Source organism: Euleptes europaea, chromosome 12 (assembly GCF_029931775.1).
Source record: "Euleptes europaea isolate rEulEur1 chromosome 12, rEulEur1.hap1, whole genome shotgun sequence".
NCBI classification, from domain to species: Eukaryota; Metazoa; Chordata; class Lepidosauria; order Squamata; family Sphaerodactylidae; genus Euleptes; species Euleptes europaea.
In genome coordinates this window covers 8622711-8639914 of record NC_079323.1, presented here as the reverse complement: position 1 = coordinate 8639914, position 17204 = coordinate 8622711, and the positions used below count along the sequence as shown (strand labels likewise).

Genomic DNA, 17204 nt, shown 5'->3' with positions numbered 1-17204 from the left:
GAACCAACCAAAGTCACACAAAGCACGGCACTATCTGTCGAGCTTACCAGAACTCTTCATCAGGCTGGATGTTACAAAAAATTAAAAAAGGAAGGAGGAGGAAAGCAAATTTCCCAGGTCCAGATCTTAAGATCCTATCTTCTCAGCCTTTGATGTTAAACGCTGCAAGACTCACCGTTCAACTGCTGTATGTTTTAGATTACAGGACTTGCATTCTGGGGAGAAAAAGCAAATACTGGAGGTTCATTTTATCTGTCTGTTTCCAACAGCAAGCACTCTAGTATGTGATGCCCACTAGAGTCATGTGATGCCCACTAAAGTCATTTGATGCCTTCTAGAGGCTGAGCCTGGCAACCAGCAGGAAGGCTGGGGGCAAGGGCGTGTGTGGTGCCAGCAGCATCACTGACGTCGCTGTATCACTGCCGTGCAAAACCGCATAATGACAAAAGGTAGCTCTAGGAATCACCGGAAAGTCTATGATGAAACCATAGAGTTTCCCATGATTCCTAGAGCTTCCCGATATCATGTTCAAGTTTTAACCTGGAAGCGATGTAGTGATGTTGGCGACGTCACTGTTTTTGATCTTATGTCCCTCTCACGGCCATTTGGAGCCGCATGGGGAGACGGGGCTTGAGGGCAGGGGGCATGCCTACCTACCCCCTTCCCAGAGGAAGTTTCCACATCCTTCAAGGGTCACCTAGGCCTAACCTAGAAACTTCCCCCTCTTCCTGTGTCCATCCATTGCCTTTGTAGGCATGCCGAGAAGTGTTCTTTGAGGCCGCACAGTAATTATGGAACTATTTTCCCTTGGGCAGGCATCAACATCCAAATCTAAGAGAGCTGTTGCTTTTGGTAACCCGCCGAAATGCAGCCATTCAATGTAGCAGCAGGGCGGAATGAATAAGGCACTGTACTCCTGATAATTTATTTGCAGCTTAAAATAATTATTACGTATAGAGTTGGAAATTGGGTTGCTAATGCCGGAGTGTTCACTGTAGCGCCTTGCCCTCTGGCATGACCGTTTCAATTTTCGGAGCGGATTTGCCAAATGAAACAGTGCTATGAATTATTTCTAAAATAGATTCCTATTCATTTTTTCCCCCAAAAAGCATGTTTGCTGTTGCTTTCGGTTTCCAGAAGCTCCCCGTTCTTCGGTGCATCTTGAAATGGCAGGCAGGCCATTGCTGTTGTCGTTGCTTGGATGAGGAAAGCAGAAGGAAAATCTCCTTCCGTCTGTGTTCCACTTGTTACGAGCAGAGCTCATGAAACATGAACAATTAGGGCTGCCAGGTCCCTCTTCGCTACCGGCAGGAGGTTTTTGGGGCGGAGCCTGAAGAGGGCTGGGTTTGGGGAAGGGAGGGACTTCAATGCCATAGTGTCCAATTGCCAAAGCGGCCGCTGTTCATGTGGAGGAGTGGGGAAGCAAACCTGGTTCTCCACACCAGAGTCCACTGCTCCAAACCACTGCTCTTAACCACTACACCATGCTGGCTATCTGTACAATCTAAGCTCCCCCTCTTGTCTCTCTTAAAAATACTCCCAGTCTAGGCTTCCCTTTGACCCCTGAATAGGGCTGCCAATGTCCAGGTGGCCCTGGAGATCTCCAGATGACCAAGATAAGTTCCCCTGGAGAAAATGGCCAGGTTGGAGGGAGAACTCTATGGCATTATACACTGCTGATGGCCCTCCCTTCCATAAACCCCACCCTCCCCAGGCTCCACCTCCAAAATCTCCAGGAATTGGCCAATCCAAAGCTGGAAACCGTACCCCTGAGGCAAACACTGCCCTTGCAATCTTGGCCAAAGTCTTATTCAAAAGGGGGAATCACAGGAAGAGGCTCCGCCTCCAAAATCTCCAGGTATTGGCCAATCCAAAGCTGGAAACTGTACCCCTGAACCAAACACTGCTCTTGCAATCTTGGCCAAAGTCTTATTCAAAAGGGGGCATGGTCTGAAAGGTCACAGACCTTTGCAGGAGAAGTAGACATTGGGTTTTTCTCCATCCAGCTGCAGCCAGAGTTGTAGGCGACTTCCATGGAGAATCTACCCTACACCTGACACTCCCCTCAGGAAGATTAGACTGCAGGCAGTGTAAAGAAGAGAGAATGCACACGAAGCCATCTTATACTGAATCAGACCATCAGTCCATCTGGGTCAGTATTGTCAACTCTGACTGGCAGCGGCTCTCAAGGGTCTCAGGCAGAGGTCTATCACCTGCTATCAGATCCTTTTAACTGGAGGTGCCGGGGATTGAACCTGGGACCTTCTGCATGCAAAGCAGAGGCGTTTCCACCAAGTCACAGCCCATTCCCTCTGGGACTCTGGATCAAACCCGGCGTTCTGAAGTGCAGCTTGTAACTATTTGCCATGTCTTCTGGGATCAATGCAAGTAGCCTGAAAAGACAAGAAACGAATTAGCTTCTGTCCCTTCGCACCCCTTTCCACAACTACTGCAATTTAAAATGTTCAAAGGAAGCACTGGCTTGCTTGGCAACAGGTTTACTCCAAGGAGAAGCATCCTAAAAAAAACTTGTGAATGGATCTTCTGTAAGCTATACTCTTTGGGAAAAAAATATCTTTTTTTTTTTTAAGGGCAAACAGCAGTTTCCCCCCCCCCCATCAGATATTTCTTACGAGGGAGTATCAGAAATGTTAAAAATCAAGCGGATCGCTTTTCCTGGCATTCTGGAGGAACCGCTCCTCCTAAAAATATTGTGATTCCACCCCCGTGCCAAACGGTTGCTCATTGAACCAGCAATGCCTTTCTGCTTTCACCTTTAAGGTAACACCGTGATTCATTTTTTAATGGGTAGTGGTTGCTGGCTTGTAACTATGGAGTGGATTGTCATGGAAACCGCAGTTCCCTCCCCCCCTCCCAAATTTACACCAATGCTTGTTATGAGGGAATGCATGCAGACTTGAAAGAGAATCTGTTTTAATAAATAGCTTAATAATGAAACGGGTAGACCTGGGAGATACAGATACTTTGTTTTAGTTATGCATTCTCAGCAAGGCTGGGAGATATTTCCATTGACTGAAGACTGCTTCAGTGATCTGAGAAGACTTACGCTCGAGCGCATGAAGTGTAAATGCAACAGAGAAGTGTGTGTGAAAATCTAGTGTTAACCTTCTTGTTGAAGCATCAGTAAGTATACCGCACATATCTACTTCCTCTTGTACCAGAGGCACTGGGTGGTTCACATGAACACACGGAGCTGCCTTATACTGAATCAGACCCTTGGTCCATCAAAGTCAGTATTGTCTACTCAGACTGGCAGCGGCTCTCCAGGGTCTCAGGCAGGGGGCTTTCACATCACCTACTTGCTTAGTCCCTTTAACTGGAGATGCCGGGGATTGAACCTGGGACCTTCTGCTGGCCAAGCAGAGGCTCTACCACTGAGCCATGGTGGAAAGGGCAATCAAGTTGCAACCGATGTATGGCAACCCTGGAGGGAGATGAGCAGAGGTGGTTAGCCATTGCCTTCTTCTGTATAGCAACCCTGGACTGCCTTGGTGGTCTCCCATGCAAGTACTAACCAGGGCTGACCCTCCTTAGTTTCTGAGACCCTTTGAGATTGGCTAGCCTGAGGAGGGTGGGGTTTGGGGAAGGGGAGGGACTTCAGTGGGGTATATTGTCATACAGTCCACCTTCCAAAGCAGCCATTTCCTCCGGTATTCCATCCTCTGAATACTAGTGCTGGGGTGGTGGTGAGCGATAATAAGGAAAAGCCTGAATCTTCATGCCCTGCTTGTAGGCTTCCCAGAGGCAAGCGTTGGCCACTCTGGGGAAAGGGAATGCTGAACCAGGTGGATCTTTGGACTGATTCAGCAGCCCTGCTCTTAAATTCTTATGACAGCATCGGTAGATTGCTTCGGGGATTGTAAATTATAATCCCAGAAGGGACTCGGTCACCATCCCGTCGGTACTTTTGGGGGGTTTTAATTTAAGAGGGAAGTGGAACTAATGGTGAGCTCTGTCTGCCATCTGCTGGGCATGCCAGGACATTGGCCACAGACCAGTTACGAACTCTCCACCTTCATAAGGGCTCCTGTACGCAGATCCACCAGCGGTCCACAACAATGTCCACAATATTCTCTAAAATCTGGTTCTGCCTTTGGGGACTAAGGAAGCTTCGCTTTTATCAATTTTAATATGATAATTTTAACCAGGGGTTGCTTTGATTGACCTTACACCTTTATATGTGCGGGCAGTTGGTGATTCTGCGGTGCAAAACGATTGTGTCTGGACATTTTGATGTGCTGGCACGTGATTGGTCAGTCGGCCGTATGAATAAACTTGACTTGACTAGGGAAGCTTCACGTCGATACATTTTCAGCCTCTTCTTTTATGACTTCACTTCCTAAGGTGGGCCGTGACCTCACCTCCTGGGGCAGCTAAACCGGGAGGATTCCCCCCCCCCATGCTCAATCAGGCCAAAGATTGATTTTTGTAGCCCAGCCTTCTGTTGTGAGCAGCGACCTCCCGAATGCATCTGGAAGCTCAGGATATGAAGATTCCCTCTGTGTTGTGCTTCCAATATCTAATGACTCAGCAAGTTTTTTTAGGGCACTCCAAAATGGAGTTCTAATTTGCTAATGAAAGCTTTCTTTTTCAGCACCTGCTGTGAAAATTTAATCGGCTATTCTGATAGTTAATTTGAGTGGCTACAATATTTAAAGCAGCATTGTTCTAAAACGTGAAGCAGTTCTAACTTGGTTCTGTTTCATGCACTTTAATGATATACATGCTGTATTTTTGAACCATTTCCATCCAAGAATCCCATTTTGAATAGCTCTCTCCTGTTCATAACATCTTCTAGAAGTTAAAAAAAGCAAACCCTTTGGTGACTAGTAAAGAACTCTTTGTTAAACTTGAAGTTAACAAACTTAAAGAAAATTGGCATACAGATAATGGAAAAACTAGGTAAGGTTACCACCTCCATGTTGGGAAATTCCTGGAGATTTGGGATGAATCCTGCGTAGGGCAGGGTTTGGAAAGGGGAGAGACCTCAGCAGGGCATAATGCCATAGAAGCCACTCTCCAAAGCAGCCATTTTCTCCAGAGGAACTGGTTTCTTTAGTCTGGGGATCACTTATATTTCTAGGAGATCTCCAGGCTCCACCTGGGGGTTGGCAACCATAACAGTAGGTTAGATGTCTTTCTCAGCTGTGTGCAAATTTTCCTTATATAGGTCTCATTTTATAAGGTTATTGATTTACCTAGCAGTATTGTCTACCCAGAGGCTTTCCAGAAACTTTTCCAAGGGTTGGCAGCTCTTGGAAGGAACAAATCTGTCAAGAGGTCTAACCTGGCCCCTTCACCCAAGGGTGAGACCAATGAGGTCAAGGGGTGGAGCCCCTGTACCCACAGATGGAGCTGAGTGGTCAATAGGGTTGCCAACCTCCAGGTACTGCAATTAACAATAAACCTGTGCTCTAACAGTATCGACTATCAAAAATATGTAAGGACGCAGGCTCATTCAATAACATCAACAACTTCCTGTGTATTCAGTTTTATATCTTTCTTAAACAGAATCAATCACAGCAAATATTCTATTGCCTGACTATCTAACTTAACCTAAATGTATAGTAACATCAAAATTGATACAGCTCAAGATTGATGCAAATGTTCCAAAAGATTGATACAAACGTTACAGGATAGTAGAAACGAGTTCTGCATGCAAGTGCAGCAAAAATGAAAGTGCATTAAGAAATGAAACCAAGGACATCGTCCTATAAAGTAAACAATCTCCCGGGCTGAAGAAAACTACTCAGTGCAAGTCAGCAGTTGCCCATATGGTCCAAGACATAGGAAGGGAACCTCCTGGTTCTTGGACCATACGGGCAACTAAAACCAGGAGGTTCCCTTCCTATGTCTTGGACCATTTGATCCCCTTTTTGCAGAACTTGAGAGAGAGAGAGAGAGAGAGAGAGAGAGAGAGAGAGAGAACACATTGCCTAGATAGGGTTGTCAGGTCCCTCTTCACCACCAGTGGGAGGTTTTTGGGGTGGAGCCTGAGACGGTGGGGTTTGGGGAGGGGAGGGACTTCAATGTCATAGAGTCCAATTGCCAAAACGGCCATTTTCTCCAGGGGATCTGATCTCTATCGGCTGGAGATCAGTTGTAATAGCAGGAGATTTCCAGCTGCCACCTGGAGGTTGGTAACCCTTTGCCCATAAGAAGAAGAGTCGCTTTTTATGCCCCACTTTTCTCTACCTTTAAGGAGTCTACAAGCAGCTTACAATCACCTTCCCTTCCCTGCCTTGTGAGTTAGGTGAGGCTGAGAGAGTTCAGAGAGAACTGTGACTAGCCCAGGGTCACCCAGCAGGCTGCATGTGTCGCAGTGGGGAAACCAAGCCGGTTCACCAGATTAGCATCCGCCACTCATGTAGAGAAATGGGAAATCAAACCCGGTTCTCCAGATTAGAGTCCGCTGCTTGTAACCCCAACACCCCCTGGCCTCAGGCCACCTAATGAATTTGCAGCAGGTACACGTTCATGTCCTGTCTGAGCCTCATAGAAACGACACTCCCCTGGCTCCCATCAAAAGGCTGAGTTACAAACGGAACACGTATCGTGAAAGAGTTGTTGCAGGCACACAAAGAAGCAATACGCCAACCGCGGGTAATGAACAAGATAGCCAGGCAAACCTTATAGTACCCAGGGTGCAACGAGCAGAATTGTTCCAAAGTTCCAACATAACTTTGCATATTTGTTGCATGTTACTTGTGGATCGCCAGCTTCGCTGCTTATAAATTGGGGACCGGCCCCGTGCTTCTGATAACAATGTAGGGTTGGTGTCGCTTCTTTCATCTCCCCTTGCAAATTCATCCCCCCACCCTTGGTGTGTGTGTTTTTTTTAAATGCTTGGTTTCCCTTCAGCCAGAGATCCATCTTTCGGACCAAGGTTGTCGCCGCTCCAGAATTCTAATGGGACTGATTCCTCTTCTGTCCTGAGAAGGAAAAGTCGAGCAATTCTGTGGGATTTCCTATTAATGAAAGACTAGAGGTTTTTGCCCTGTGAAGCAAGATTATTATTTTTTTTACTTTCCCTCCCTTCCACAATGACTATGTATTGCAGCAAAGGCACTGGCTTTTTACCAAATCGGGAGCTGCAGCATTTTCTTCCGACAGCATAATTTTCAGCCCACTTGAGCTAGCATGACAATCTTATGTGCTTATTATGAGTAGGCGTTCGCATCCTTTTACATGCTAATGCTCTCGCACCTGCTGTGCCACCTTCATTTCAATTTTTTGGTCGGGCTCCATCTAAAGGAGGGGGCAATTCTAGCTGTTCTTCACCCCCACCACCACCCAAGTGGAAGGGGAAACCCGGGCACTTCATGATTGATGCTGCACCGTTGATTCACCAGCCCAGAAGGGGACAGTTGAATCGGGGGCACAGGTGGCGAAGAGGCTGGGATGTCGCTCCCGACCGGGGAATCGGAGCCAGCTGCCGGGCTGCGTCGGCTTGCTGCTCCATGTGCTGTGCTGGCTGCTTGTTTGTGAAGCTCTGTCTGGCTGCTTCTGCTGCAGCCCCAAGGAATGTGCCGTCCTCTTAACTATTCCGACCGCGTTACACCAATGATTTGCCACTGCAAAGTTGCCTGCACCAACAACACTCTGTCGTTAATGTTTGGATGCAAGGTAGGAGCCGGCCGGCCGGTTTGTGTCTGTCTTCTGAGTCCCTCTGCCCGAAAGCCGATGGGTTTTTGGAATAGCAGTTGCAGATCAGGGATTGGGGGTTAATGCCGAGAGAGTGGTTGGTACGTGTTTGTGTGAGCCGTACTGTATCTGTGCAAGAGCAGCTGTTTAGGAATGAACCGGGAAGGGAAATCTCTTCCTTCTGGCCCCGAATAGTGCAAACTCAGATTTTTCGGGCTGTATGGATTCTCTGTGGTTCAGTCTCGGTCTCGGCTGCAGCCTCGGTTTTCCAAAAGGCAACGATTACTTAATCAGGACGCTGCTATTTCTGGGTTCGGAGTTTGACATCCATGCTTGTTCTCTAAAAGCCCTGAAGAAGCAGGGATGGACTGACTTGTCTGTCCGGATTAAGCGCGGTTGCTCGTAATGAGTCGAGAAACACCAGGGAATGCATTTCTTCATCCCACCCACCCCGATACGATCGAATAAGCCTGCCGGATCGCCAAAACGTCGGCAGAAGATGGCAGGGAGAACCACAGGAGTTTGAGGAGGGCATCTTAATTTTAACTCTAAAGATTCGGTCCAGAGATGGCGCCCTGCTCCAGACAGGGTCAGATTTGGGGCATTGGAGGCCATTCTTCTCTCCGGGGCTGACTAGGAGGGATGCTTCCACACTTCACAACATTATCAGAATTCTGCTATTTCTACTTTTGCTTGCATCGATAAATAAAAACCTTGTCCAGTATTTTTGAAGTTGCAATGGAACTTGCGCTTAGTCGTATCGGTGGGGGTCTAATTTCCCCACCCCCTGGTTTCATCTGTTTGGTTAGGGGGACTTTTCTTTGTTGATCTTTTTTGTGTGAACTAAGCAGTCAGTTTTGAAAAGAGAGTGATGAAAAACAGCAGAGCATTTTATTACTAGCCGAGGTGCAATATTTAAGCGCCAACTAATCTTTATTCTTAGTCGGTCAATCACCTTTTTTTGCGAACCGAGTAGTCAATTTTGAAGAGAGAGTGATAAAAAACAGCAGAGTATTTTATGACTAGCAGAGGCGCGCTATTTAAGACTCAACTAATCTTTATTCGGGCATCTTGACACGGATTAATCATCTTTTCATATCAACGATCGCTGTGGCTCGCGTGTGACGGAAGCTCATTCCTAATGTTCAAAATTCGCATCTAAGCTAGCGATTGTGAATCATGGGGGCTGTAGATATTTTCATTCCAGATTGTAGGTGATTCAGGGCCCGCAAAAGCAATCTATTTAAGTTTAGAAGGGGGAAGGGAATCGAGTCCATTGAACGCGGTTGCTGGTAACCTCTTCTTGTCTTGAATAGGGTCGTGGAGATATTTTAATATAGCAGTTTTTCTTTTCAAACTTTTAACTCCGTCAGGCTGACTATCCAGGAAGGTAAGCCAGTCACATTGTCTACCCGAGGGAAAACTGACATAGAGAGGGTGGGGAGTTGTCTCGGGCCGTTTAGTGAGTTTGTGGCAGAGGAGAGGAGAGTTTACTTCGTAAAAAAAATAATAGTCACATTTTGTATTACTTTTCAAATAGTGCTCGAATCAGTGGGCAGTTGAAATGAAACTTCAATATCAAGGCATTTAATTTTAAAACGGCAGGGGGGCAACAGATGCTTAAATGAGGGCAAAGTATAACTCGGGGATACCTACTCAGCTTTAGCCAGTGGCAAAGGCTATACCAGTGGAAAGGGTGGAGTTTGTTTGACAGGGAGTTTCAAAAACTGATTGTCATATATCAGAATTTGCTGCTTCACATTTTTTAGGCCTGGCCTACTAGGGTTGCCAGTCTCCAGGTAGTACCTGGAGATCTCCTGCTATTGCAACTGATCTCCAGCCGATAGAGATCAGTTCCCCTGGAGAAAATGGCCGCTTTGGCAATTGGACTCTATGGCATTGAAGTCCCTCCCCTCCCCAAACCCCGCCCTCCTCAGATTCCACCCCCAAAATCTTCAGGTATTTCCCAACTTGAAGCTGACAACCCTACACCAGGTGGGGCTTGGGTTGCCAGGTCCTTCTTCGCCACTAGCGTGAGGTTTTTGGGGTGATGCCTGAGGAGAGCAGGGTTTGGGGAGGGACTTCAATGCCATAGAGTCCAATTGCCCAAGCGGCCATTTTCTCCAGGTGAACTGATCTCTATCGGCTGGAGATCAGTTGCAATAGCAGGAGATCTCCAGCTAGTACCTGGAGGTTGGCAACCCTAGGTGGGGCCTGGAGTTCTCCCTGAGTACAGAGATCAGTTCACCTGGAGAAAATGGCCCCTTCAAAGGGCAGTCTCTATTGGACACCATACATTCCAGGTGAAATTCCTCCCCAGATTTCCTCCTCCAAAGGCACTGCCCTCAAATCTACACCAATTTCTCAGGCCATAGTTGGCAACTCATTCGGCTACAGGTTAAAGGTACCTTTTTTAAAACGCTCTGTTGTCAAAACTCTCAGCAAGGGCTAATTTTTGTTTAGATCATTGAGCAGATCCTTGATGGTATTAGCTTTCTACTTTCAAATAATTGTTTATGCAAGGGCACGTTCAAAATACGATTCCTCGCCTTCTTTCTGGGTAGTCTGAAAAGTGGTCCTGTCCTCTCTGCCACTTCAGACGTGTTACCTCCTCATTCTGTTGCACAGGTCACCCAGACTACAGACAGTCGCCAGCTCTGTTTTAAAAGTTAGCAACTTGATCTCTGCAACCCAGTTCCTGCAACCCAGATCCCGCTTACAAATGGCATGCCTGTTATCGGCATGCATTTTTATTGGCTCCTCCAGTCTGTGCAACAGTTATACCCAGAAAGAAGCCAAAACGTATGTACAGGAAAGAAGAGGCGGTAGAGGGGTTGATTTTTTCTGGGTGCAAACTAACTGGAGGGCATGGATGGGGCGCCCAGCAGCTGACCCTCTTACAGAGCAATCCTGAAGGGGGGATCGTTGCGGGGGGCAATAAAAATTCAGATTTCCCCCAAGCCCCATAAAGTTCATAGAGTTTCACAGGGCTATGCCATCCTTTTTTGCCGGTGCAAGTTCACACCGGCAAAAGGGGGGTGTTCCCCGGGGCAAAAGGCCTCTAGGAGCTGACTAAAGTCAGCCCTGCCCCCCAGGAACACCCCCTTTGGCGCAAGCCCCTGCACCAGAGAAACACTGACAGCAAGGCGCCGCTAGTGCCCCTACCAGCGTAAGTGGCCATTGTTAATGCCCATCTTCATGCTACAAATGGCATTAACACCGGCACAGGGGTCCCTCCAGCTCCTAAGAGAGCCAGCGTGGTGTAGTGGTTAAGAGTGGTGGTTAGGAGCAGTGGACTCTAATCTGGAGAACCGGGTTTGATTCCCTGCTCCTCCACATGAGCGGCAGACACTAATCTGGAGAACCGGGTTTGATTCCCCACTCCTCGACGGACTCTGATCTGGTGAACCAGGTTGGTTTCCCCACTCCTTCACATGAAACCAGCTGGGTGACCATGGGCTAGTCACAGTTCTCTAAGTACTGTCTCAGCCCAACCTACCTCACAGGGTGTCTGTTGTGGGGAGGAGAAGGTGATTGTAAACTGGTTTGATTCTTTAAATTGTAGAGGTAGTCGGCATATGAAAACCAACTGTTCTTCTTCCTCCTCCTCCTCCTCCTCCTCCTTCTTCTAAGCCGATTGCCCCCCCCAATCAGAATGGTCATGTTAACCATTTAATTTAGCTTTCAATACAGTTGCAGGGGTTTTAATTTTAATGGCCACCTTCCTGTACTGCTTACATAATAGTTTTCTTATATGTTTTCTAAATAGTTTGAAGCCATCCCTATTAATTTCTGCGTTGGAGCGTCACCAATGACCTGGAAGCACTAATCTAAACTTCTTTCATAACCCAATGTATTAATTGCTCTTATGAAACCTGCAATCTCTTCCTGAATATTAAAATAAACAAATTTATTAGCCATGGAAAATGAAAGGCAAGTTACCAATCTCGAAAAGATAGGCCAGTGTCCTAGGGACTGGTGCTCAATTTGTATTACTGCCTGGAAGCATGCTTGTTCTCTTTAAAACGATCTCCTTTGATGTGTTTCAGCTTTTTCCCTTGATTTTTTTCAATACTTCCCCCCCCCATAACGCAGCGAAAACTGGAAACAACAACTTTTAAAATGTAGTTATTTCTGAGGCTTCCCAGTGGCAGCCTAAAGACCGTCCGAATCTGTAGAAACACGTGTCATGAATGAAATGCCCTGATTAGGGTTGCCAACCTCCAGGTAGTACCTGGAGATCTCCTGCTATTACAACTGATCTCCAGCCGATAGAGATCAGTTCCCCTGAAGAAAACGGCCGCTTTGGCAATTGGACTCTATGGCGCTGAAGTCCCTCCTCTCCAGCACTTTACACACATGCAGCACCTTAGAGACCAACAAGATTTTCAGAGTAGGAGCTTCAGAGAGTCAAAGCTCCTTTCATCAAGAAGTGCAAGGGATGGTTTCTCGTCTAATCCTTCCCCCACCTTAACCTTCTCTGCAGCCTTTAAAGGCCAGGCAGAAAATCCTACTAGGATGGTCTTCTTTATGCCTTCCACCTGCCTTCCGCCAGGTCCCTCTTCACCACTGGCAGGAGGTTTTCGGATGGAGCCTGAGGAGGGGGGGGTTTGGAGAGGGGAGAGACTTCAATGCCATAGAGTCCAATTGCCAAAGCGGCCATTGTCTCCAGGCGAACTGATCTCTATCGGCTGCAGATCAGTTGTAATAGCAGGAGATCTCCAGCCACCACCTGGAGGTCGGCAACCCTATACTTAAAAGACCTTAATGATCCCTCATCATAGAAAAGCAATTATGCTTGCTCGGTTAAACTCTTTTTCCTCAGCCACACTGGAAGACCAATTCACAGACATAGCGTCTTTGGACAGAGTTTGTGAATGTGGATCTGGTCAGCTAGAGTTAGGGTAGCCAGGTCCCTCTTCATCACCGGTGGGAGGTTTTTGGGGCGGAGCCGGAGGAGGGTTTGGAGAGGGGAGGGGCTTCAATGCCATAGAGTCCAGTTGCCAAAGCGGCCATTGTCTCCAGACGAACTGAACTCCATCAGCTGGAGATCAGTTGTAATAGCAGGAGATCTCCAGCTAATACCTGGAGGTTGGAGAGAAGATAGACACCACTGTACTGATATCAATAGATTAGGAAATTAGCACAGGAGCAAGATTTTTAACAAAGTGCAAAAATAGTTTTATAAGCTACTAGTTGACACAAGAACAACAACTGCTACACAATGCAGACTTACCCTGATGGGGACGTGTGATATAACCTACAATATACTGATGGAAATATAGAAATATAAGAAGGACTGAAGGACTGATGAAGAATTATCAATTAAGAATTTGAAACGGCCGTATCCTCATCAAGACTGTGGCTTCTGCAAGACTACATGAAATTTCCAGACATGTAAAAAAAAATTTAGTCTCTTATTGCACTTGATCACTTTGTCACTTTGTTATGTTGTAGGTCATGTATGTTCACTTTAATGTTGTTGTTCTTGTGTCAACTAGTAGCTTATAAAACAATTTTTGCACTTTGTTAAAAATCTTCTCGCTCCTGTGCTAAATACCTGGAGGTTGGCAACCCTACTCATTAGAACTGTTAGAGCTGAGACCAGCAGCACCTTTGAGACCAGCAAAATTTGGTTGGTATAAGCTTTCGAGAGTCAAAGCTACCTTCGTCAGAGCCTTAGCTCTCGAAAGCTTATACCCCAAAAGTCTCCTTGGCCTCCAAGGTGCTACCGGACTCCAATCTAGCTGTTCCACTCCACACCAACTTGGCTACCTTCTCAAACTATCATTTGGGGCGGAATAGTCCTTATGTTCCTAGAACTGTCTCTCCCATGAAGCAGTAATTTAAAGTGGCAAGACATCCCCTCTTTAAAAATTACCTAGCTATATCCTTAGCGTTTCGTGTGCAGCTGGGTGGAAGTTTATCGTGAGCTTCCATTGCTAGTTTCCTGAAGCTTAAGAGACCTGCTTATTTTTTACGCATGAGCGGCCTCGCTTGCCTAAGCAGAGGCCTCCAGGCATGTCCGTAGAGATTTCAGCTAAACCAATATAAATGCCTCATGCAGGCAACTCTTGAGGCTTCCGCTCTGATGTCCTTCAACCTCATCTGTTCTTAATTTATTTGGTGCTTTATATATTTGGTATTGTGTGTGTATACACACACACACGCATACACACACTATTACTGTCCTTCCTGGGTAGGGTTGCCAACCTCCAGGTACTCAAAATCTGACACAGATGAACTATATGCCAAATATAGCTAAACGAAAGACTGTATTGTACAAAGACCACATTACATACATATACATACAAAAATTACATTTCCAATAAGTATAGTGTCCCGTTATTCAAAATAGTCCTATAGACAAACAGTTATTCTTTGTCTTACAGGTATGGATTGCAGGTAAGTATTTCCTTCCAGAAGCAGGAGGCTCAAAAGGTGAAAGACAAAGAATAACTGTTAATCTATAGGACTGAGTATTTTGAATAACGGGACACTATACTTACTGGAAATGTAATTTTTGTATGTATATGTATGTAATATGGTCTTTGTACAGTACAGTCTTTCATTTAGCTATATTTGGCATATAGTTCGTCTGTGTCAGATTTTGAGTAACTACATTTGTACTTAAAGGTGTCTGCTTTGGATTACTAACCTCCAGGTACTAGCTGGAGACCTCCTGCTATTACAACTGATCTCCAGCTGATAGAGATCAGTTCGCCTGGAGAAAATGGCTGCTTTGGCAATTAGACTCTATGGCATCAAATTCCCTCCCCTCCCCAAACCCCACCCTCTTCAGGCTCAGCCTCTAAAATTCACTCCAGTTGCCAAGAGGAACTTGGCAACCCTATTCCTTGTGGGGGGGGGGCTTAGTGGGAGAGCATATGCTTTGCACTCAGAAGTCCCAGGTTCAATTTCTGGCGTATCCAGGTAAAGGATATCAGGTTTGTAGGGTTGCCAACCTCCAGGTAATAGCTGGAGATCTACCACTGTTACAACTGATCTCCAGCCAATAAAGATCAGTTCCCCTAGAGAAAATGGCTGCTTTGGCAATTGGACTCTATGGCAATGAAGTCCCTCTCCTCCTCAAACCCTGCCCTCCTCAGGCTCCACCCTAAAAACCTCCCGCTGGTGGCAAAGAGGGGCCTGGCAACCCTAGGTGGTGGGAGTTAGGCAGGACCCTTGGTCTGCCTTGGGCTAAGGTAAATTTGTGTTTTTCCAGATCATGATGGGTAGCCGTGTTAGTCAGTCAATAGCAGCGTGGTGTAGTGGTTAAGAGTGGTGATTTGGATTGGCGGACACTCATCTGGTGAACCAGGTTGGTTTCCCCACTCCTCCACATGAAGCCAGCTCGGTGACCTTGGGCTATTCACAATTCTCTCAAAACTCTTTCAGCCCCACCTACCTCACGGTGTCTGTTGTGGGGAGGGGAAGGGAAGGTGATTGTAAACTAGTTTGATTCTTCCTTAAGTGGTTGAGAAAGTTGGCATATAAAAACCAACTCTTCTTCTTCTTTTCTTCTAGCAGTAGAAAAGAGCAAGAGTCCAGTAGCACCTTAAAGACTAACAAAATTTCTGGCAGGATATAAGCTTTCGTGAGCTTATAGTGCATAATTAAATTGTGGAACTCCCTATCCCAGGATGTTGTGATGGCTGCCAACTGGGAAGGCTTTAAGAGGGGAGTGAACATGTTTGTGGAGGAGAGGGCTATTCATGGCTACTAGTCAAAATGGATACTAGTCGTGATGCATACCTATTCCCTCCAGTACTAGAGGAGCATGCCCATTATATTTGGTGCTTTGGAACGCAGGCAGGTAAATGCTGCTGCAGTCATCTTGCTTGTGGGCTTCCTAGAGGCACCTGGTTGGCCACTGTGTGAATGGATTGCTGGACTTGATAGACCTTGGTCTAATCCAGCATGGCCTTTCTTATGTTCTTATGAGCTCACAAAAAGCTTTTGTGGCTCACAAAAGCTCATACCCTGTCTGAAATTTTGTTAGTCTTTGAGGTGCTGCTGGACTCTTGCTCTTTTCTGCTTGTATTTTTACAGTCATCCTTATTGTTGATCATCCATTTCTGTCTTTCAAAGTAATGCTATCTGTATTTTTAAGTTGTTAGCGTCTTCCATTCTTCTCATTTACTTAAACATCTGGAGGAGCTGATACATTTGGCTTCCTGCTATTAATTAGCATGAGGATCTGCTGTTGGTGCATTTGGGGGTCTGGTGCTGAGAACACCCATCTTAATTTTGTTGTGGTTTCAGCCTCCAAGACGAACCAAGTAAAAGTGGCAAATTCACCACCTGCAAGCAGCCTATCTCAATCAAGGATCTAGGACACACAGAGTGAATTGCTGTGAAGGATTTTAGCAGTAAGTGCACCAGATGGCTGCTCGCAGGAGGTCACCCCGAATGTGAACATAAATTGTCTCCAGCACTCACCCATTGCAGGACACCTGAGTGCTTCTTAGAGTAAGGAAGCATCTAAATATTCTATCCAAAGTACTCCTGAGCTGCAAAATCTTGATGTCCTGCAAGTAGTGACCAAGATAGAGATAGGGTTGCCTTCGGGAACTGTTGAAATTGTCTGTGCAACTATGTTTACTAATTGACGTATCGCTTGTGGAACTGAATATTATTTATATACATAAGTTGCTTCCTTCATCCCTATGGGAGAATTGAAAATATATTAAATGCCTGTATAAGGAAACATGCATGTGAAGTGATTCTAACATATGTAGAAAACAGTGCTGAAGAAGAAATGAAACGATCGTCCCCCTTCAACAACATTTATACATGAAGACATCGTTTCAGTTTCTACTTACTATGAACTTTTGATACTTGTACCTTTTGGACTGTTTAGCTATATTTGTATATATTTATTTGTATTTATTTATAGTCACCTTATGCACTTTAATACACTTTGTTCCATATAGTGTTTGCAAGTTCTTCTAGCCTCATTCTGTGCTTATTTCCTAACCTGTGGTAACAGTACAGTGGTGTTTATTTTGGTTGCTCAACCTCCAGGTACTAGCTGGAGATCTCCTGCTATTACAACTGATCTCTAGCCAATAGAGATCAGTTCCCCTGGAGAAAATGGCCACTCTGGCAATTAGACTTTATGGTATTGAAGTCCCTCCCCTCCCCAAACCCCACCCTTCTCAGGCTACACCCCAAAAACCTCCTGTCGGTGGCGAAGAAGGACCTGGCAATCCTAGATAGAGAGCTCTTGCTTTATTATCTTAATGCCAAGCTAGAAGTGACATATTCCCTATTACTATGTATGGGTGTAAAAGCTGGACATTGAAGAAAGCTGATAGGAAGAAAATAGATTCTTTTGAAATGTGGTGTTGGAGGAGAGGGTTACGGATACCCTGGACTGCCAAAAAAACACACACAAATCATTGGGTTATAGATCAAATCAAGCCTGAACTGACCCTAGAAGCTAAAAAGACTAAACTGAGGATGTCGTATTTTGGTCACATTATGAGAAGACAAGAGTAACTGGAAAAGACGGTCATGCTAGGAAAAGTTGAGGG

General features: G+C 45.9%; 1 protein-coding gene across 4 annotated transcripts in view; it reads left to right on the top strand.

Moving 5' to 3' along the window:
* The window catches only part of DLG2 (discs large MAGUK scaffold protein 2), a 970480-nt gene that overhangs the window by 382789 nt on the left and 570487 nt on the right, over positions 1–17204 (top strand). For 3 of the 4 annotated variants that reach the window (XM_056858109.1, XM_056858107.1, XM_056858106.1), the window contains exon 1: positions 7564–7647. The exons of the other annotated variant lie outside the window; for it this stretch is intronic. In XM_056858109.1, coding sequence (XP_056714087.1) covers positions 7585–7647 — 63 coding nt within the window. In that variant the 5' untranslated portion in view covers positions 7564–7584. Of the gene's footprint in view, positions 1–7563; positions 7648–17204 lie in introns of those variants that run through there. 4 annotated transcript variants of the gene reach the window in all.